Consider the following 23,488-nt stretch of genomic DNA (forward strand, 5'->3'; position numbering starts at 1 on the left):
GGATGTGCTAGACCAGCCCAAGCAGTAGGGCTTGTCAGGGTGATTCCCAGGGTGCACAAGAACCCCTTTGGCCTCCTAGAAGGATTTTATCTGGTGCCTGCCAACAGCTGCGTTCAAATCACAGAATCACAGAACAGCAGGAGTTGGAAGGGATCTCTGGAGATCATCTAGTCCAACCCCCCTGCTACAGCAGGATCACCTAGAGCAAGTTGCACAGGATCGCGTCCAGATGGGTTTTGAATATCTGCAGAGAAGGAGACTCCACAGCCTCTCTGGGCAGCCTGTTCCAGTGCTCGGTCACCCTCACAGTGAAGAAGTTTTTCCTCATGGAATGGAGGAACTTCCTGTGTTCCAGTTTGTGCCCGTTGCCCCTTGTCCTGTCACTGGGCACCACTGAAAAGAGTCTGGTCCCTTCCTCTAGACATCCACCCTTTAGATATTTACAAGCATTAATAAGATCCCCTCTCAGTCTTCTCTTCTCCAGGCTAAACAGGCCCAGCTCTCTCAGCCTTTCCTCACACAAGAGATGCTCCAGTCCCCTCATGATCTTTGTAGCCCTCTGTTGCACTCTCTCCAGTAGTTCCCTGTCTTTCTTGAACTGGGGCGCCCAGAACTGGTGGGCTAAAAAAAAAATGGTATTTTATATTTTTAAAAATGAGTCCTCATTCATTTTGGAGAACTTGGGCACGAAATTATCACTTGCTGATGGCAAGAAAGGCCAGGCTTCGGGCCCATTTGTTGGTCTGACGGTGGGGAAACTACCGGCTCAGTAGTGCCTTCACCTCCCCGCCGCAGCGGCAGCCGGGTAGAGCCCACACCAGGCTGAAAGCCACCGGCGTCCTGCGGGGAGAACGGCCCGGTCCGCTTCGCCCCGGCGGCCGCAGGCCGGCGTGTTGGCCGCCAGGGCCCGCAGCCGCGGCGGGGAGCCGTTCTACGCCCGCCTGGGCGGTGGCTGCGTGAGTGATGCGATAGTTATGAATGGGACCCAACTACCTCATTCGGGGGCGGCCACGCCGGAGGGAGAGACCGGTGCCAGCCCGCCGCGGTGGGGCCCGCTCAGCCGTGTGGGCGAGGGGCTGCGGGAGGGCGTAGCGGGGGAGCAGAGGGACGGACGCCTGACCGGCCGCCGCAGTGCTGCAGACCGAGCGCTCCCCGGCAATAAGGGCCCAGGGGCTACCGCTGCCTCCCCAGACCCTCTCCCCGTCCGCGGGGCTCCTTCTCCTGCTGGCCTCTCACACGCCAACTGCGTGAGCGAGCGGGCGAGCGGAAAGAGCGTAAGGCGCCGTAGCGCTCATTGGGCTCCGCAAGGCGCGTACGGACTAGCGATGCTCCGAGAATAGCCCCGGAGAAAGGAGGGGGCGTTGTAACCGCCTCGCCCAGCCCGTCAAAGTCGGCGGCCATCTTTGTTTCGGGCAAAGCCCTGCGGCTGCGGTGGCGCTTTCGCGCTCCTGAGTGTGCCCGGTTTCAAAATGGCCGCCGAGCGGTCTTTTTTTTCTCTGACACAGCGCGGGAGGAAATAACAGTTAGATCCCGGGCTGGGAGAGGCGGGGGTAGAGACGTGGGGATTGCGGTGAGACCCACGCCGAGCCGAGGGGCCGAGCCGGAAGCCGCCGCCGCTGCGTGCTCGGGGAGGCGGGCAAGGAGCGAGCGTGTGAGGAGCGGGGCGGAGGCGGCAAGGGAGAAGGAGGAGGAGCAGGCAGCGGCGAGGGGAGCGGAGCCGCGCCGAGCTGAGCCGCTAAGTCCGTCCGGCCGCCAGAGCGGGCGCGCGTGCGTAGGCGCTGTGCGGAAGGGCCGCGGCCGCTCGGCGGAATCGGCGTAAGGGGCGTTGAAGAATCGCCGCGGCGGCCGCCGGGTTGGCTGACGGAAGGCGCGCGGGGAGGAGGGGGCGGCCCGCTCGGTGCCGCCGCGGCTGAGGGAGGGCGGGCAGGCAGCCGGAGCCCAGCGTCAGCAGCGGCAGCGATACCACCGCCGCCGGCCAGCGCCATGGGTGAGTCTCCAGCCCGGGGCCGAGGCGCGGGGCGGCCGTGACAGTCCGAGGCGGGAGACTGCGGCCGCGGGGTCTCCATGATGGGTGGGCTGGGAGGCAGTCCGGGAGGAGCGGGGTGGGGGGTGGGAGGGCACTGGGCACCGCCGAGACCCCCATCCCGGCGGCGGGTACCGGCGGCCCCGCCGCGGGGCCCCCCGTCCTTCTCGCCGCTACTCGCCTTCCTCCTCCTCAGATAGAGCTCCAGCCCCCCTCGCCGCCGCCTTCCCCCCTCCCCACAGTCACTTCCTGCCTCGCCGAAATTGTATAATGCCTGCGCGGAGCTGGGGAGCCAGGCGGCGAAAATGCCGGAGATATTTCTTCTCCCTCGCTTTCTCCCCTTCCCCCCCCGCCCCATCCCTCCTCCCCTTTTCTCCTTTTGCGCCCAAATTTGGGAGGGAGGAATTTGCTGCAGGAATTAAAGCAGCCTTCAAATATGCGGGAGAGGAGCGGGTGGGACTGAAATCACGGCGCCGGGGGAGGAGGAGGAGGAAGAAGAAGGGGGCGCCTGTGCGCGGGTGGGTGCGTGTGTGGCAGCGGGAGAGGGCCGAAGGCACCGCGGCGTGCTTGCCCGCCAGCCGCCTACCCGCCTCTGTAGCTGCTTTTTTTTTTTTTTTTTTTTTTTTTTAAGGCTTTTTTGGTGGGCTTTATGCTGCTCGGGTCTGGCTTTTATTTACCGCCCGCCGGGGCGTGCGTGGGGCTGGTCGCCGCCTCCGCGGGGCGCCTGGTCCGCGCCCGTCCGCGCTGCCCCGCCGCCCCGGCCGGCTCCTGCCCCTGCAGCGGCGGCCGGCTGCGGCCGGTCGTTTTTAAAACAAAACAAGAAATAAAATTAAAAATTCCAATTTACGAGCAGCTCCCCCCCCCCCCCCGGAAATCTGTATGAAACGCTTTATGAGCAGTTTCTGTGGGATCCCCTCGTTTAGCGAACCAGTGCTGCAAAATAAATTGGAGGGTGGTTTAGCGTTTCAGGAGGGTGACTGGGAAAAGGAGTGATTATATACGAAGATTTTTAATGGGCAACTTAAGGAAAAGCAGCTAAACTTCTTTTAGCATGAAGTTGTGGACTTCACGCTGAACCACTTATGTACAAATGTAATTCTGTGGAAGACAACGTTCAAGAATCTTCTGTGTGCAGTTTGTGTGCCGCCTCCTGCAGATGAAAAATCTGTGAACATAAGACTGTCAGAAGTACCCGTTCACTGAATGTTTTTTCTTAGCCCTAAGAATCTGCCTCTGACTGACAGTGGCTTTAGGTTATGTTCAGTGAAACAAATGCTTCCATATGTATAAATACTTATGATTTATATTAATATTGGGACCAAAAAAATGTCAGCTTGTGTGAATATGCAGGCTCAGCTCCCTTGAAAGTTAGATGGGCTACTGCTGTACATCTCAGCTAAAAGGTAGACCATCCCTTCTTATTTAAGATTTTTTTTTTGTAGTAGTAGCTTTTCAGTGCTAAGTGATAACTTTCTGACTAGAACTTTCACTGAGATATCAAGCTAATATTATTAATTCTGTCTACATATATTTTAAAGCTTTTGCCTGCTGAAATGTTAGGAAATTGAGGAAGATATGTTTTGTATAGTGTTTAACATCTTTCACTTGGTACCTGCTTAGTTTGTAATGTTTGCGTCTTGTTTGCTCTGTGAGATTACTAGCATCAGTGAATGTAAGAGCATTATTTTGTCCTGGCTTCAGATGATTGCTTTTTTTTTTTTTTTAAGCTGACATGTGAATAACAAAAACCAGTAAATAAAAATTTTACTTGGGAAAGCAGGTTTCAAAAAGCCATTACTGCCTTGTCTGTGGTGAAACCTGAATTGAAATGCAAGAGCATCACCTGTTCTGTGTTTGCTACTATGGAAGAAAGGACTACTTAGTCATTCTGAAATTGAAGCAAATGCACACAGAACTGTGCACATCAGTCTGTGTGCTGATAATAACTCACAGCATTTCCTTCAGTTTACCCACAAGGACAAGTGACTAGTCTCAGTTAAAACAGTGCTTCAGATGTATACTCAGTGCGACAAACAAACGTGTGTTTGTGTATATAGGGATAAAAACCCGATTGTTTATCTTATGCAGAAATAAAGGATCAGATTTGTTGTCTTTGTAAGCTAAAATACAATAGATTTTGCTTTCTTTTTGCATAAAAGTGTCTAAATGTGCACAGCAGAACTCTCTCCTTTTTCTTTAGCTGGCTGGCAACTTAGTGGTACTTTCATTACTCTCTTCCATGGGTCAGGCTCATACTTCTTGTACTTTAATTTCTGCAGTTCTAGTAGCTTAACACAGTGCTGCTGTGGTGGTGTTCTTAACACTGTCTTAAAATACCTGTTAAGACAACAAATAGATATAAAATATAATGGCTACAGATTCAAAACCTCACTTTAAATACAGAGTCAGTGAAGGAAAATTTGCCTTGGAGAAGGTGTAGGAGAGAGGTTTCTACTCAGAACTGTAGCGTGACATACATTTTTAGCTTTAATTTATTGCCAGACTATTCACTTAACCTGTCTAGACCAGAGATGTGTATGTATGAGTGACGTTCTGTTTTCTGTAAGTTGGTGCTCTAGCTCCTGAAATAAGCTAGTTAATTGCAAATGTGTTCTCTGTAATTAGAATGGCATTTAGTCACCATTTAAGTAGTTTAGTTAAGTCTCGTTTAAATTAGTAATTCAAATTTGGGGTAGTGTTAAACTGTAGGCAGATACAAACTATTCCCTAGGAGGGTTTGAACATCTTGAACTGATGTTTGTAGATGTCTTGCAGAGGTGGGGGTGGTGGCATAGGTGAGGTAAAGACATTTCTCAACTGCGAGAGCCAGAAACTCAGTTCACGGAAACCTACGACTTCCTGTTCACCTTGCCAGAGTGAGTTTCATGTATGTCAGGGGTGAGTCAAATTGGACTTTTTTCCAGCCCTGGTTTAATGGGAGCATTGTGATAGCTCTGTAATGTCATCAGGTAGCTCTCTTCTATTGGTGTGTGTGTTTGGTCTTTTTTATAGGAAAAAATCAAATAAGTATTTACTTACATAACTTGTAGTTTTGCCTTCTGCTTTAGTTTAATGCAGCTGCCCTGCAAAACCAGATATTTGCTGCATTGCAAGAGCATGGCTGTGAAGCTGCTGTAAGTTATGACTTTCTTTGTGTTACATTAAAAATTGAAAAGTAACCAGTAGGCCCTTAAGTACTTCAGAAGACAATATGTATCCACTTTCCTTTTGACAGAGTTTGAGCTAGAGGTATGTAAAACATGCTTGACTAAACCTTGTTCTGATGTACATCCTGGACTTCACGCAAAAGCCGCTTAATCTTACTTCTACTTTTTCTGCATCAGTGCTGTTCTACACTTCTAAATGTGCCTTACAGAAACCTGCCAGTCACACGCCGACTTCAGTGTCTGGACTGGTCGTGCCACTGCATGGAGCGGTGCACTGCCCGGTAGCCCTTCTTCAAGCCGCTTATGGGGAGTCTGTTCTTCAGTGATTCTATCTCCGTAGCTTAGTTTCAAATGGCTCTTTGTGTGGCCATTTTCATGCCACGTTTCTATCATTTAATGCAATGGTAGTTCAGAATGCATTTGCAAATAATTTTGGAAGCAGTATTACAGAATAATAACACTATGGGTGTTACATTCAGAAGCACTTAAGCAACTAAAATAGAACTGAATTATTTCTTACTAGAACAGAAGATTTAGAATTTTTTTTTTGTCAGCATTGAAGATCATGTCTCAAGATGTAGGGGTTTTAATTGGGGTTTTTTTCCTGTTTTACATTTAACGGTTGTGTGCTTTTTGGTTGGTTTTTTTTAACCTGACTATTAAAGATGTTCGGACTTATAAGCAGGGGGAGGATTGATTAAAACATTACGGAGTTTTCTTCCTCCTCTGACCCACTATAGCTTTAGGGGAATCAATACTAAGATACAGTACCTAGTTTTGGTATCAGCATTTTTAAAATAGAGCTTTTTAAATAGAAAGATGGCATCATATTCACAAAAGATGTGAGACCTGAAGGAAAAAAAAGTAATAATTGACTTTAGAATTGTCTTTCATTTGAGCACAAAAAGGACTAGGGGGGGGACAGTGGTCTTAGAAGCATGCTCTCAAAGGAGAGAATATCACATACTAAGCTTTTTCCATTGCTTTGGGGTAAAGCATGACAGGAAAAATGACCAGAAAAAGAGAAATGCAAACTAGATATATCAAGGCATGCTCTTTAATGTTGTTGGTGACCATTGAGCTGCAAAGTAGCAGTTTATCAAATTCCAATCAAAATAGTCTTGTCTATCGTACAGTAATGTTATTACAAAGAGACCTTTCAGAAAGGCAGCTGAAATCATTGATGGCAGAATTTCTGGTGTGACATTTGTGTGAAAAGGCATTGCAGGTCATTGCAGTTGATGCTGAGAAAAATGCAAGATGGCATGAATATTGGTACTGGTGCCAGTGGTTGTCACTTTACTATGGGCAGCAGATTATTAGAAGAATAATGTATCAAATATTACCTCTTTCTATATCTTATACATTAAAAGACCATTCATGTAATGATTCAAGTTGAACTTTAAATAAAATGAAATTTGACTTAGTGAGGTGGTCAACATTGCCAAGAATGCTTAAGTTAATGTTGACATTAAGCTTAAATAAAACCTTTTCCAGTGTTGGCCAGTTGGAGTGTTTTAATCTCAATTTATGTGTAATTCTTTCACAGTTTTGCAGGAAGTTTTAGTATGCCCAGCAGTATTTTCAAACAGTATCCTCTGCTTTCCTTTTTGTTCTTTCTTTAGAACCTTATCATGTGATTTCATGGCTTGCGGTGGTATAACTGGACTGCAGCTGAAAAATACTGTCTTGATTGTGTGGTTTTTTTCTTCTCTTTTGTGTTACCTCTAGTGTTCATATACTGGTATGATTAGATGAGCTTGCTGATGTAATGGAAAGTTAACCTTAGGGTAGAGTAGTTTTCCGCTGGATATGTGAACTAATCTGGCTTGTTCCCTAACTGTACAGCTACCAGAACCAATATGAGGGAAGCCTAAGCTGTACCCGATGCTATGGTTGTTGGGTGAATCTGTCGGCCAGCTGCTTGAAAGGAGGCAGTTCTGCTGCTCTCCCCACCCTCACAGCGGTGCCTCTTTGACCTGACAGTGAGTCAGTTCTTGGAGCTTAACTCATAGGAACTGCCTGGTTTTTCTTCTTCAAGATTATTTTTCTTTCTATCATTTGAGGTCCCTGAACCTTTCATATCATGGGATCACAGAAGTATTGGCATGAAAAAAGAAATGCAAGTGTGCTCTAGACAAGAGATGGAACTTCAGCCGACCACTTTGGCAGTAGATGGGTATGCGCAATCCTGGTTAAGTGCCTGTTTTATAACATGGCACTGCTGCAAAGAGAAGTGAGCTTGATTTTTCTGTTCCTACCCCAGCATTGAATCTTAATGTAGGCTGAAAGTTGTGGTAGTGTGCCCGAGGCAGAAGAGATACGTGGTAGTTGATCTAGTTGTACAACTTGTTTATTTCCATTCTACTGGTGGCTAGGATAGGGAAAGAGGAAAACCTTATCCTGTTGCAGGAATGAATGGTAGTGGTTAAAAGGTAGTACTCTCCCCTTGGTGCTGAGCTGATGACCTAACTGAGAATAAACACAAGTGGGCAAAGTTTAATGGCTCTTGTTTCAGCTGCTATCATTTACTCCTTGAGCACTGACTGGGTGAGGTGACTTGTTTTTTGTTTTCTGCTGTTGCATCATTACCTAAGATGTTTATGGTAATACTAATATTAGCATTAGGGCTTTCTTGAGTGATGTGCAAAACTAAAGGCCTGGCTAATGATGGCTGCAGAAATCTGGCAGTGCAGAGGGTCTTGTAGTCCTGACGAGATTCTAACTGTGATGATATCTTAAGTAAGTTGAGATACCAGTTTTAGCTGACTTGTCAAAAACAAAGCAGTTGTGAGGCATTAAAAGCTGTTGCTGGAGAAATGTAATTTTTCTGGAAGCTTTCTGACAGCAAAGAGTTTTCTGGCCGTGCAATCTTAGCAATACTCACTGTAGCTTTTCAAAACAAGAATGCAAAACTCAGAGTATATGACTCAAAATCTGAGTTCCAGATGCTGGCTTAAATGTAATTGAATGGTTTCAAGTTTGGGATAGTGAAAACTTCCAAAGTAGAACGAGGCCAAGAAGCCCATCTTCTTATTTCTCCTGCCCACCCCCTGCTTCTGGAAACGAACGCTTCCTAATTGTAGTTAGTAAAGGTATACTAACAAACCAAGAGATTCAAGATTAAATTAGTTCCCTCTTGGAAGGCTTTGCCAGATGGTGCAAAATCAAGGTCTGAGTAATCTCCTGATGATGGGTAAAGGGGAGCCATCCTGTTGCTGCCTTCTGTGTTCTTTAATTTTTTAGCACTTAGTTGGGGGAGAACTTCCAGAGAATAGTCTCAAACTGCTGCAGTATCAGTTACTGAAGCTCATGGTTATCTCCTACTGTTCAGTGGTGCCAAGTATTGACCTTCAGTGCTCTTATTTGCAGTTCTGTGGGTATCTGCAAACCTGTAAGTTTTCAGAGCAGTGGAAGGAACCTGCAGTTTGTAAGTGACAGACTGAAGAAATAGGGAACAAGACCTTAAACAGACTGGGGCAAAAACTAGAGGGTATGGTCGTTCAGTCCTTTTTCAGACGTTGTAAAGTTGTGGATTGTGAATAAAAGGGATCTCCTTTTTAATCAGTTAAAGGAAAGATGTCTTTATGTTACAAGTTCAAAACAATACTGAAGACTAGATGCTTGAAAGGAGGAGAAGGTAGAGGTAATGAGCCCCCATCCTATAAAAGTTTGCAAGGAAAGCTGGGAATTTCATCAGGGTGTTTTTCCTTACCAGCAGTTTCAAATTTAGTTAGCAAGTTGATTTTTGAGCTGGCTGGTGTTTGTTCCTTTTTAGGCATTTACAGGGCCTCTGTAAAAGGTCTTTTAAGTGTTGTGTTCTGAATCCTTAAACAGTTGAATTTTTCAGCAGGGGATTGCAAAATTGTATCAGTACTCAGTATTTTATGCAGACGAAGTGAAGTTATTTGAATGTTAATCCCTTAGTAATGAGGGGTCACTGACATCTTGTTTGTCCAAATGTGTGCAAGAGTGGGTTTCTGGGGAAGACTTTGAAAGTGATTAAGACACAGCTTCTCTAAAGAAATGTTCAATGGATAGCCTCTAACCTGGTCGCTGAATGAATTTCACTTGGTCCTAGCTTTGTGTCTCAGGCTTCTTGCTTAACAACATGCCTGCAAGACAGCCATATCCCCTTAGGTAAAGGTGACTCTCTTTCGGTATGTTCAAGTCTTTGTGGGTAGCAAAAATGATTCTGGGTTTCTTGTTCGTTTGAGTTGTGTTCCCAGTTGTGAATCTTGGCCATCAAGTACTCTGGTGTGCAGCCAGGTATGGAGAAGACTTAACTCCCACTCTAAAATTTAGCATGGCTAATCCTGCAGGATAGCTGCTCTGCTGGTATTCATGTTGGACCATGTAATGCATGCTCTTCACAGCCAGCTTTGTTACTAATGCCAAAATCAAAAGTACTTGGGAAATTGAGAAACTGACGGATTTGGTGCTGTTGATCACTGGGGTGGTTCACGATCAAGCTGTGGCTTTGGTCCTCATGGTCCTCCGTTTTGTCATCCAAGGCGATTAGACTGCTGGTGTTCTGGATGCTCTCAGATGGGTTGCCTTCCTCTTCGAAAAAATGTATGCAGTAAATGCCAAGTTAAAAAGTAATTCCTGGACATGGAGTAAATGAAATCAAAACTTAAGGTTTCTAACTGCCAACTTATACTACAGATGAGTTGCAATTATACCAAAATATATATTGTAATAGTCTTAATATTAAACCTAGGTGATATATTTTATTATCAGTATGGACCATTCTTTTGTATCAGTTGCCATTGCAACCCGCAGGGAAGCAATCTTAACTTTTACTTACTGTCTTCCTTACACAGTAATTATAATGGGAGCTATCTTTCTGTGGTATCTCTCTAGCTTAAAAATAAAGACAATTAAAAACAACGCAGCCAGCTGTGTTTCAAAACATCTAAGTTTAACACATGGAGAGGTTTTTATTAGTTGACATAATTCTTTAAAATAGCACCTGTGTCTCTCTTTAATCTTGGTCTTATTGGTGCTTTATATTATGAATACAGAACTCCTCAGACAGTGTGCAAATCAGTAAAAAGTAAAATCCTCTAAATATTAGTAATTTAATAATGTCCCTGAAGACCTCTCCTGGTAGTGTTTGATGAACCTTGTAGTAGAAGTATGGAAACATAAAAATAAACATGATTTCAGAATATCCTGAAAATTTAATTTATAATTAAAAGTCTAACTTTTGTCTTTTAGTGTCATTAAAATATGCTGTCATGGGGGGGGGATGAGTGCTGTGGAAAAATGCCTAACCTGCTTCAAGTGATAAAAAATACAGTAACTTAACTTGGAACTACCACAATGCTTTTTTCATAAAAACGTGTTTTAAATGATTAGTTGGTAACAGCTTGTTAAGATAGTCTCAAGATGCATTTTAATTTTTCCAAAGAAATTGCTTGTCTGAGCCAAAAGGATCGGTGCTGTCAGAAGTACTTGGCTTTCACTGTTTTGGGGTGCTAGTTTGCTACAGCACAAAAATACAATAAACCTTAAAAGTCAAGTGACAGGGATGTGTCTCTTAGAAAATTTTAGCTCAAAATATCTTTCTTGGTGAAACCTACAGGACTTCTAAAGGCTTCTGTAAGTCAGAGCATGAGGTGTTCAGCATAGAAACTAGTATAGGAAAATAAGAGAATACACAGAAAGCCAGATGGCTTCCATATGGGAACAAGTTGCATCCACCATACATGACTGTATGGTAAAAGCCCTTCATCCTAGTTACTTTAAATGAGAATTCCTCATGTTAACAGGAGCACCAGAGATGAAATACTGTAATTTGTCTTAGGATTTTAGGAGGAACACACTCCACTTAGTGTGTTGAACATACTTGAGTATTTCTGCATGAGTGATTCACCTCTCATTAGCATTTCTGCACCTACATGTTCAAAAAATTTTACTAGATCTGATAGTAGCCCTTTAGGCTAGAAATGTAACAATACAGTTTCTTGTACTGCTGTCCTTATGGCTGCTTGATGAGGAGAATGGGATATATTGCTGGGGAGTTCACTTCTGCTGGTATCCAAGGTGTAGAACAGAAGGGAGCGCAGAGTGCACACCTGCAAATCCCTTTTCCCCGAGTCCTTCAGTTGAAATATTGCCAGTTGGATTGCAGATACACCTCCTGAAAAATTCACTCCTGTGCTTGGGCAGATGTGAGCCTTTGGTGCTGCTTCACCCAGAGATTTGGGGTAGGAGAGGGATGGAATCAGTTGGTTTGGGGTTGTTTGTTTTTTTAAAATAGGTCTAAACCTATAAACCATAATTTATCACAACCTGCTGACCCTTTGTGTTAACTGACTGATCTGTATGCAAAGTTTGAAGGAAAATGCAATGTCAAGGTGAACCTGAAGGAAATGAAAAAATGCTGAACAGTAACTTAGATTAAAAGGAAATGGCAAAGGAACTAAATGATACATTACAGCATGATACTTTAATGTGTTTCTTGATATTTACTATGCTTTGTTGCTTCTTTCTATTGTGTTTCCAGTGCTAAGTAAGACTCTTGAAATGGTCTCTCTTGATTGAAGCACTAACCTACTTTGTGGAGAATTTCTATGTCTGTAAAAATTACTCTCTTCAAACCTATGGTTTAGTTGATTTCATAGGAGGTGAAAGTAGTGTGAGGTAAAACTGCCTGAAAGTTTCCCCTATTTTTTTTTATTGTTTTAAAATCTCTTATTTACATCTCTTTGGGAGACTTCCACAAACTAAATAGACAAGAGACATCTTAAATATGAAGTGGAGTATAGATTTTTTTTTTCCCCCTCCCTTGGAGGTTTTTTTTGTCCAGGAATCTTTCATCACTTTTTTCAAAATATTTTTCCTTTGCATCTGTTATCTTCAGCCCTTGGCTTAGTGTTTCTATTTGAATAAACATTCAGTGATAGCAAAACTGAGGAGGAGGAGTTAGGAAGGAAGGTTAAAAGTGGTAATAGACACACCAAGTGACGTGTGGTTGATGCTTGATCTGCTGCTGTTCCTGACACTAGTTCCCTGTTTGCCATTTCGGTGACCTCTTTCTGTAAGCTTTCCTGTCTCCTGCGCTATTTCTTGCTATAGTCATTTTGACCCCTGCTTTATGGAGTGGAAGATAATGGGTCACTTTACTGTCAAATTTGATTCCAAGTTGGTCATTTCACTTAAATGCAAGTTGTTATGTGATGGTGCTTTGCCTGCTGCTTTCTCCAGGGAGACCAAAGCTTTTTTTAAAGCCAGAATAAAGGGGGAAAATGCACACAAAGAACAGGAAGCTTTAAAATTGTATTCCCGTACTTTTAAATTGTATTTAAAATGCACAAAAAATGTTTACTTTTTCTTTAAGAAATTAGTTGTCTAGCTAATTCTAACAAAGGATTAACTACTACATAAAAACTGTCAGTATGTGTGGCTGACTTGAACGTTTTGTAGAGTAACCATGGGTAGAACTTCTTTTAATATTGTGTGCTGTAGTTATACAGGCCAGCTTTGGTAGTTTGACGTCCTTTTTTCCTTTTCCTCCCCCCATCTATCTATAGTTTTGTTTTTCTAAATTAGTTAAGTGACTTCATTTTCCTGTAGTTGTCTGTCTTGCACATCTTTGGCCGCTGTAAGAACTGCAGCGCTGGCTGTGTTTGCTATAGCTGCTGCGGTCTGTGCACAGTCTGCTCAGGCATGCCCTTGTATACCATACACTGGCTCTGAAGGCTGGCAATTTTTTTTTTTTAACAGACAAGTTAAGGTTTGTTAGTGTGCCTGCTACATCCGCTTTGTTTTTCTTCAGAGTTTTCTCCATTCCTTCTGGACATGCAGCCTGTAGCTCAGGAGGTGGACTGTGCTGTCTGCTCTTTCTGATCTTTTACGGTGCAGAATCCTTATTGCAGAATTGTTTTGCTCTTAGACGTCACGTGTGTTTCGATACTATCTGTTAATAAACCAGATGATAGCGTCTGGCGCAGGAAGAGGGAGACAGTCTGAAGCTTACTCTTCACCTACACTGACTCACTATGCCCAGTGAGATTTTGAGGAACAATTGAATTGAAAGTGCATTCACTGGATCAGTGATTGAAGTTATTAATTATTGACTTAATCAGCTTGCACCTAGAGACTGAAAAAGATCGTAATTTCTTAATCACGGTTACACATTGAAATAATTTTCTTTTTTTTTTTTTTGGATCTTTTTTGAGGATAGTTTTAATTTTTTCTGATATAGGCAAGACCCTAGGTTTGTGCTTGGAAGCCAAATTGTCTTAATATAAAAGAAGACTTTTAATAGGTACTGCTGGCTACAATTGATCTCTGTTTGAGAGAATAAAAGTGCTGGTTTCCTTTCCACCAGTACTAGACTTCTACCATGCAGATTATAGCAGACTTTATTGACCTGACAAACGTTTTTACTTCACATTTTGCCTTTCACTATTCAAAGTATTTGTAGCTATTCAGCATAAGTTTAACTTTACAGCTGGAGTTGGTAAGTTTCCCCCTTTCATAGTGTTATTTCCGTACTTTTTAAATTGAGTTGTTTTTTTTTTTTTAATTTGGATTGCATATATATTAATCTATTATACTAACAAGTTCTCAGGGTTTGTAGAAGCATTGCTACACTAACTACTGTTATGTAAAGTTCCTATTCTAAGAATGCGGAAACAAAAACTGTCAGTTGCAAGATGTGCAGGTACTATCTGCCTCTGGGATGTCGCAGGACAAGATGGGGATATGTGTTAGCTGTATGTTTTGTGTATTGCCTCCATAGTGAAAGTCGGAAAAAATGCAGACTTTGTTAAACTGTAGAACGCTTTTAGGGATTTTGGAGATGTTGGTAAGGTAAATCCCTAGGCCTTGCAGGTTTTGGAGGCTTCTAGATACTGATGTGGAGACTTTAAACAGCTAGCACTGTTAGAAAGAAGAAAATAAAAAGTTACCGTGTCAGATATATTGGAGGAAATGTAAGTACACAGTGTTTTATACACTAACTAGTCTTTCTCTGTATAAAACTAGAAACTCTGTTAAACTGATCTTACTCGTAGCATGATGGTAGGAAATGGAATAGAAATACTGTGGCTAAAGAGTATGCAGAAATTAGCTAAAAGTTCTAAAAAGATTATTTTAGCTTTATTGAAATCAGTGTTAGAGCAGGTGGAAATTCTTATGTTTTGGCATCTTTTCAAAGTAAACTGTGCATAAAGGAAACTTGCCCTATGTCTAGAGATCTTACAAGAGCAAATTGACTCCATAGCAAATGTAAATTGTAGAAAAAAATATGTTCAGAATGTGCTCCCTCGTCCAAATGTGTGAAAACTTAAAAATGATCACCTTTTATTTTCATTGTTGATGACAAGTAACATTGCTATCGCATGCCTAATGCAATGGGGATCTGTGTCCTTTCTAAGATTGTTTTATGTTGCTTATAATTGTGGTCAGATTTCAGCAAGTCTTGGTTTTTCTGTGATGCTTCTGGAGGCTTTTAAAAATAATGGATCCTGGGACACTAAGGAAAAGTGTATTGCATTTCTTTTAGAGTAAGTTTGATTTAAAAGCTCCAAAGCTAACTTTGATTGGAAAGGACAGTGACTCCCCCAATGTCAAACTGCTTTTCTGTTTTGTCTCTTTCTGTTTTCTCTCCAGCTGTCTTTGTTAATATTTGCTGCTAGTTTGGCTAGGTCATAAATCCTTGAAGTGTTTTCATAACATCATATAACAGGTTACTACCAGCGCACAGCAGCTGCACTTACCCGTGTAGAGTGTGAGCTGAGCTCTCAAGTTGGATGTAGTAGAGGTAAAAAAATGGCTTTAGCCACCTTGGATTTGCATCCCTTCTTGATAAGACAGTTAAGCTGTCCTGTTTTGTCAGACAATGGACCTTATGCCAGAGACTGTCATCTTTTTGGCCCTGATGGTATTACCTAAAAAATGACTTTAGATTTATTGTTCCTGGACACTGCACAGAATAAATGTAAATTATGGTGTCTGGGCAATAACAGAGGTGATAGATAGACTTGATAGAAAACAAGGAAAAGGCAATTTTTAATTGTCAGTGTTTTTTCTAAAAACTCCTTGGAAAGCTACTGATGGTGCCTCCTTTCTCTCTTTTTGCTCATTTGCATAGTTACAGCAGCTTGCTGCTGGCTATTAATCCATTGGTTCAGATGAGGGATCTAAAAACACCAGCTCTGCAGCTGCTTTATGTGGACTTTGACATTTTGCTTGGGGAGACCTACATTAAAGTAACATAGAGTGTACAGAGTGAATGCATCAAAAGTCAGCTAAGGCCAAAATTGTAATTGCTTGTATGGCTTGCCTTCATTTGTGCTAAGTTAGAACAGTGATGATGAACAACTACCAGGCCTTAAAAATGTTAGAAGACTTCATATAAAATGGTAGCTAAAATGCAGTATAGGTCAACGTAAAGTGATGTATGTGCAGACTGCTGTATGCTCAGTGATTAGCTGTGAACATCTGTTAAAGCTCAGGAGTAAGGTCTTGTGGCTGTGTACAGTTCACAGTATCATCAGCTCAGTACTCAAGAGTAGTTAAAAAAACAAGTTGCATGTTGGGAATCAGTAAGATAGAAATAGAGAACAAGATACTACATCATCAGACTCTGGATCTGTGACTGTTTTGCCTCTTGAATGCTGTATATAGCTCTCACCCTGATCTCTCTGGAAGACTACAGAGCTAGAAGAGTGTTATGGAAGAGCCGCAGAGGTGATCAGGGGTGTGAAATGGCTTCTTTTCAATGCAGATTATTAAGGCTGTTTTCCAACACAGATAGTATTGTGCAGCAATTAAGCTAACAGGTGGTGATTTTGAAATTATAAAGTCCGCCCTTTAGCAATGTGCAGTTAATCAGGAGTCCTTGGTACAGGGGCTTTTGGGGATGCTCCATTTACATGATGCTAAGAAGAATGTACATGAAGCGTACATGGATGAGAAATCAATCAAATGATATTTAGGTGGAAAAATTCCCCCATCTTAGAAATGCCAGAGAGGTGGATTTTTGGTGGCTACAGAAGTGTTTAGAGAAATACTGCTGTGTGCTCAGTTGTATGTGCTACCTTAGGTGTATGTTTCTGGCTGCTGTTGAAGGCAGGAACTTTGGTCTGGTCCCTGTGGCTGTTCTCGCTGGATGATGGTTGTAAAACCATGCTGTCTAATTTAAACAGCTAGGGAACCAGGCCCTCCTGTGTACTTGGTGAACTGATGTAGAAGTTGTCTGTGCTTGACAACACTATCTTGTTTCAAAGATGAAAGTAGTGATGTGCACCATAATAAATTACAGTAATATAGTCTGTAAGGTGGTTGATACAAAAACTTTTGGGCATTCATACTGCTGCAGGATTTGCAGTATTACTTGTATTCCAGCCTGTGGAGCTTGCTCCAGTTCTGCTGCGTGTGCATCTATCCTCCTAAAGTTACGTGGAGCACCCTGTGCCACCTCTGCAGGGCATGGAGAGGGACTGGGACTGGAACTGATCAGCAGTGCATTGCTTTTTTGTCCTCTCAGAAGAGTGCAGCAGCGAAGTATCCAGTGTGGTGAATTGTTGTGGCTCCAGATGCTGACAGAATGAGGGGCACTGTAAGAACAGAAGGCTCGTATCCCATTAGGTGGAAATGGAGAGAAGGGGACTTCAGTGTCACTTTGAACTGTAGTCTCCATCACAGTGTAAACTTTCTAAAAATAGTCTCTGAGCCTCTGGGAGTATGGGATTGATTTAAAAATTTGGGTGTTAGGGCTCAGAAGCATCATTGACTGCTGGCTTAGAACTTGATATTGAGATATTTTTTAATCTTTTTCTGTATCTGTGTCTTGAAATGCTCAAGTACAGGAAGATGTTTAGTGAAAAACAGACATTTTAAAGGTCTTTTTGATATGGATTTGTGGTTAAAGTATTTTAAGTGCCATATTGGAGAACTAGCATAGGTATCTTATCCACAGCATTAGGTGATGCTGGACAGACACTTGTGCCCCCTAATTTGTTCTTTATTTTCTGGCTGTTCAACAAAGACAGTTATGCCCAAATTTGCAGCAGTATTTGCAATGCTCAGTATTGCAAATTAAGTGAATTGACACTGTTCACTGTATGTATAGTGATACATAAATACAAAATCCTGAGACTCATTCACAATGATGATGGCTTTGATCTTTGTACCTTTCCACTCTAAAATAAAAATATTGTGCAGTAGCTTGGTGAAATGAGATTACGTGTTCTGGCGAGCACCTGTGAAGAAAATAAATGCCCTTGAACCTATTACAGGTTCAGATAGCATATGGTAAACAAAAAGCATGCTGAATAACTAGAATATAAAAGAACTATCGAGTAAACTACCTGTATTTATCATTAAATGGCGTGGAGGTCATGTAGTGTATTATCATGAAATGAAGCTGTCATACATATAAAGCACACTAAGGTGGCATGAAATGCTATAAGCTAAGCATATTGGATTAAAAATATTGTGGGTAACTTTGGTCAAATGTAAGTAACTTTTTCCTTTTCTTTCTCTCCTCACACCACTCCTATTTCTCTTTCTGGATTGCTGCTGCACCTGTGTGGACTCATTGCTGCAATGGTTCAAATTCATCGTTTTACTGGACTACTTTTGGATGTATTCTATCGATGTCTTCAACACTGGAAATGATGGAAATGTGTTGTTTACAAAGTAGCTGTAAGTATTACTTTGATAAAGATGTATTATAGCTATTGTGGAAATAGAAGAAGCATTAAGGTTTTAGTAGGTGAACTGAAACTGAGCTTAGGTAGCAGATGGCTGAAAATCAGGAAGGGATAGAAGTTAAGGGGAAGCTGTTGTAAGTATTAGAAACATGAGATCTCACCTGGCACCAGGATCAATACAGTAGAATTCAATGCTTCAACAAAAAGAGTAATAATTACCTTCTTTTAAAAGCTCTTGCAGGAATTGAAGAAACTCAATTTCTAGTTTGTTTTAGTGTGTTTAGAAGTAGCACAATGTGAACAAATGCAGCCTTTTAAAAATCAGTATGTTGAAAGCATCAATTTTAATTGGTATTGGTATACCAGAAATCTGAATCTGGCATCTGATTTATGGAGCGTAAATGCTCACTTTAAATACAGCATTAATGCCAAATGTAACACTTCATACATCTTTCTGGTTAGTAACATTTATATTTCATTCTCTAAAATTGTGGATGTAAATGCTATAGACGCACTTAACAGAGCAAACAACCCAGAAGTTGCCATCTATTCTTGTTTAGCATTTCATGCTCAGCATTCTTAAAGTTCCTAGTAGTAAAGCTATCCTAAATGTGGAGCTATATGTGAAGGGGAAGGGAAGAGAAATAAAATTAATTAAAAACAAGAATTACATTTAAACCCATTCTTTTACTTAAAAGAAGTATTACCTAGATTGAATGAGGAGCGGAGCTGTTTCTGGTAAGCATGATATATATTGAAAGGTATGTAGGCATTAAAAGATGCAGGTGGTTGACAAGTAGAGCTATAAGGAGTGTCTGACTGTGATTATGTATTTTACATCTGGTAGGATGAATAGCAGTTGCATATCCTTAGTAGTTACTAAGAACCTGTACTGTTAAGGAGCTCTTTAATATCTTAAAGAGCACCCACCTGTATGTCATGTAGTACCTCTGAAGCACTGGTTCCTGTTCATGGTTTTAGAATGTGATGGATTGTATTCCTCACATGTAGTTGTGGCAATAGATTGGAAAAGTTAAACAGTCTTTGGATTTTTAAATTCCTGCCTTATTTTTTTTATCCTTTTGAGACCTTTCAGTTGAGACTGTTGCTGCAGCTAAGGCTGAAATGAAACAAAAAGCATCTTAAAAAAAGAGAGTTTCTTGATGACACAAGGCAAACATTCCTACATTTAAAGTAGTAATGACATTTGTTGTATTGTGTGTATTTGAACTTGAAGCCATAATATCTAGCTTTAGCTGGCTGTCCTTAGATGTTCCTCTCTTATTCTATATGAGTTTGAGTTCAAGGATACTGCCTTTTTTTAAACTTGGAGAATTGATACAGTGTTTTATCACTAAATGAGAGCTGATAATAATTTGCACTAGGATTAAATCTGTATTTCCAAAGTAATCCTGCTAAGTTTGGACTTTTTGGATTTATTTAAATTTGATAGCACCGGCATAATATGTCTTTCTAGGAGAGTACTGTTGCTCGAAAATAATTGTTTGGCAAATGGAGAAATAAGTTATGTGACTTAAAAGCAGAGAGTTGATTCATTGACTAGTGCGGTTGGATTGCAAAGAGGCTAGTTCTTCTGGCATTCAATGCTTTAAAAGGGATAGTGGTTTTTATATCCTTGCAAGGAATGTTTGCTTTAATTTTAGAAAACTTAAGAGTTTTTTTAAACTCTAGGAGTTATTACTGTAATAAGTTTATTCTGTTGATTCAGTATTTAGAAAAACATCCAAATAAGCATAAGTTAACCACCTATCAAATGTAAATAAACTGTACTCTTACAGAGAAGTTCTGAGGCAATAGTGCCACTAGTAGAACAGATTTTTAAATTTGTTTAGAATCCCTCTATCCTCTTGAAGATAATATTAGGGAGGGGAATTCAAACTTGTAGACAGCTCTGTGGATGTGCATAACTCTTAAGCTCTGAAATTGAGGTAGTATCAGGTCATATACTCTCAACTTTGGGTGGACATAAAGTCTGTGGTTTTAAAGGCTGAAGTCATTCCTCATGAGAAACAGGACCTTGTGTTGTTTTTAGACAGTTGTCTCTGAAAGTATTTTCATATTCTCTGTAAAAGAACTAAAGTTTCTTGTCTTATAAGAAGATTCTCAGACCTACTGTGACATCAAACACATTTCTAGGATTCTACTGGAGGAACAGTTTAAAAGTAGCATGGCTGATCACTGGAGAATTACCAGGTCTAGTACAATGAGGGAGGAGCATTTAAGCACCTTCCACATTTTCATTAGCGTGGTGAGGAGTAATGACTAACATCCAGAATTATCATCTCTTTCTGTAGTAGGCAATATTTTGAGTAACTTAGTCAAAGTACAAGGCAACTCAAGTTTTGCCTTTCTGAAGGGTTTGTTGCGATGCATGCTGCGTTAACGTAGGTTCTAGATCTAGATGTACTATGAAGGTACTAAAAAAGGCCTCCAGTTGTGTGACCTGGAAGAAGGGAGTGTCAACTTAGTCCCTCTAATCAGTACCACCATGACTCTCAGCAGTATAGGAGAGCTATGCTCATACTACTTGCCTGCATTTTAAATGGGCATTGCAACAAAATTGCTTATATTTTAATCTGTTTGTGCTTGTACGCTCTTGTGCTTGCACAGTCATAATGTGGTGATTGTACTTACTCAAAATACTGTTAGCATAGCTAACTTTCTATGCCAATCTTTTGGCTATCCAGTCAAACAAAAATTTTTTTCTTATTTATTGTTGCAGTTCATTCTTTGATGTAGACAATGTAGGGTGTTGAGAGGTTGGATAGGTAGTACCTTTCTGCAAATATGAAAATGAAGTGAACGTTTAAATAACTAAAAAATAAGTAAGCAAAGTAAGAAGTTACAAACTTTTATTTTAACTTTTTTTTTCCAAATATCTCTTGCCTTAGCAACAGAAGAACCTTGAAGGATATGTGGGGTTTGCAAATCTTCCAAATCAAGTTTACCGGAAGTCTGTGAAGAGAGGATTTGAATTCACGCTCATGGTAGTAGGTAAGTTTCTTTCTTTGTTTTGAGTGGTGATCATTTGAAGATGTAGTTCTTAAAATCTGCGATGGTGATGTAAATATAGTTTTTTGTGATCTCATGAGAAAATATGGATCTTCCTCTTCTAGATTGCTAAATCTAGAGTGTTTAAAAAGAACATGTTGTCTGATATGCAAGTAGATGAGGAGGAGAAGAATAAGGAATAAGAATTGTATATTTCATATAGTCTAAGAAAAAAGTTTGGTGTGGATCTAGGCTAAAATGTGACTTGTGAGTATGATGTAATAGAAGTAATTTGAACTTGGATTTTCATTTGAATAGAAATACTGAACTGCTTTTACAGTTGTGAGTGCAGTATGGCAAACTGGGATCCAAAAGTAAAGTTAGAATCTTTCCTTGTGCATAACCAGGCATCAGGATCCTGTATATCCTGCAGTTCTGTGGACACAAAACTTTGCTATAAAATCAAAGCTTTCATTTAAACAAACCTTTCTAGTTTGTATGGTTGCAAAGAAAACCAAATGTAAACAATGCATTCCCTATGGACTGCAGAGAATGGGAAACTATAGTTGGTATGGATGAATAATGCCTTGCAGAACAGTTCATTTAGGCTTCAGTGATGACCCAAATTGTCATCTGTCCTGCTAGGATATCCGATTTCCTCCCCCCACCCCCCGCTTCTTTTGAGTACTTGTGTGATAGTAGACAGTTACTAAGGTTGGGTACATTTGTGTAACTGATACATATATACCGGATACGTGACTCAGCTTTAACATGCTAGTGGTTAAAATAATAATAATAAAAGCGTTTTATAATAGCCAACTGTCTTTTTGTTGATCTCTACCTCTATCTTGTAATTTGGTTAGCTTGATAATGCTTTGATGTTTTGCCATCAATACAATGGATATCTTGTGCAGTCATTATGTACATGTAGCATGTTATGTAATAGTGCTATTGACAGAGATAGACATCAAGGTCAAATTGGTGAAAAGTCATTGTAGATCACTTATAATTTTCTTTTGATTACAAAGTGAGTTAGAATTTTAAAATGAGAGTTACTTTCTTCTTTTGGAACTTGATTACAGGTTCCTTTGTAATCTTGCATCCAAGTACATAATTCATTATTTGGTACAAAATTGTTTAAACTTAAATAAAATTTGGTTTTCTGCTATCCACAGGAAAAAGGGAGGAGGAAGGGAGACAACTGTCTTCATAAAGTGTTATTCTAGAATGGGGTATAATTTGTACTTTGAATTTCATTCTCACAGAAAGCAAGTCACTTAAAGCACAAGTAGTAGATGTAGTGATGTGTTAGAACTGGAGACAGTGTGTACAATTACCTTGGTGTTCTTGTGTTTACCTGTAATACAGCCTAATGCAATTACATTTAGGGGAACTGTAGAAAATTGGGCCATGGAGAAGAAAAGTTGGTCCAAAATTAGATTGAAAATGCGATGTTGATCAGAAAATCTTGCTACTAGTTTTACTTTTAATGTTTTTGTACTTACTACTAAGACTTAATTCATTTGCATGCGAATTTGTGCCATTGTCTGAAAGTTTACTGGGGGAATTGGCAGTAGTTTTCTAAATTAAAAATGCATCTAATTCTATCCTTCCAACCCCCATAGTATAGGAATCAGATATTTGAAAGTGAGTGTTTAAACAAAATGGTAGCTGATCTCTTAGTACTCTAACATCTGGAGAGGGGCTGGGGAGAGAAATGGTTTTGTTCTGGGACTTCAAAGTGATGTGTCTGGTAATAGTATGCTCTGAAAAGATGCATGTATTTTAAATATGAAAATTAAATAGTTTGTGTATTACGGAGCACTTGTTGGCAAACATTGTACTGTCACGTGCAATTAGATTCTTAGAATTGTAATTATTGCTGTGCTCATCCTTTGAGATAGTGTACTCTGACTTGGTTTGAGGTCTTTAGCTGACCTTATACTGTTCTGTAATAGTAAAGAGAATTATCTATAATCTATTTATTAAAACTTAAAAGTTTTAGAATGTAGTGCTAATATATATATGGTCAGTGCTGGCTGAATAAGAAATATTGTATATATCATCTCTTGCAGATAATCTAAAATATTTGCTTGCTCTTTCTCCTACCAGAAGGCATGGCTGCCTTTTACTGTAGATTGCACAATTACTAGTCTGCTGGCTATGTTTTATTTACAGGTTCTTCGGTGTCAGTATGTTACCTGTTTGTTCTGAAATGAAAAATGAGAAAGCCAATAATTGTGGTTGCTAAACAGATACAAGAAAGGAAACAAATTACGTTTGGGATCTGTAATCTCTGTGTCCAACTATTTTCAGGTGCTTGTAAGGCTTGATGTTGCAGCTGATGCATTTGTATAGCAATTATTTTCCAGTTGTCCGTTTAGTCTGGAATTATTGGTTAAACTTAAAAGATGTGCATAGAGTGATATCTGGCTTCCTTGTCTTGAAATGTGTAATAGTCAAAGGTCACCGGACCAGTGTTTTGGAGAGACGTGCCAATATGGTTGTACAGGTGTACTGACTGTTGTAGGAACAATTCAGTTTAATGATGTAAGATTTGTCACTGAGGAAGTAGTACAGCTTTCCACAGATCTGACATTGTTTCCAGTAAG

The 23,488-nt window shown here is 40.8% G+C and overlaps 1 protein-coding gene across 1 annotated transcript in view; it reads left to right on the forward strand.

Annotated features, from left to right (window-relative positions):
- Nucleotides 1-1,490: 1,490 nt before the first annotated feature.
- The window catches only part of SEPTIN7 (septin 7), an 82,361-nt gene continuing 60,363 nt past the window's right edge, over nt 1,491-23,488 (forward strand). Inside the window, exons 1-2 of the mRNA XM_054814643.1 lie at nt 1,491-1,987; nt 20,777-20,879. Of these exons, the coding sequence (XP_054670618.1) occupies nt 20,870-20,879 (10 nt within the window). The 5' untranslated portion in view covers nt 1,491-1,987; nt 20,777-20,869. The remainder of the gene's footprint in view (nt 1,988-20,776; nt 20,880-23,488) is intronic.

This window comes from Grus americana, chromosome 2, assembly GCF_028858705.1.
Source record: "Grus americana isolate bGruAme1 chromosome 2, bGruAme1.mat, whole genome shotgun sequence".
Taxonomy (NCBI): Eukaryota; Metazoa; Chordata; class Aves; order Gruiformes; family Gruidae; genus Grus; species Grus americana.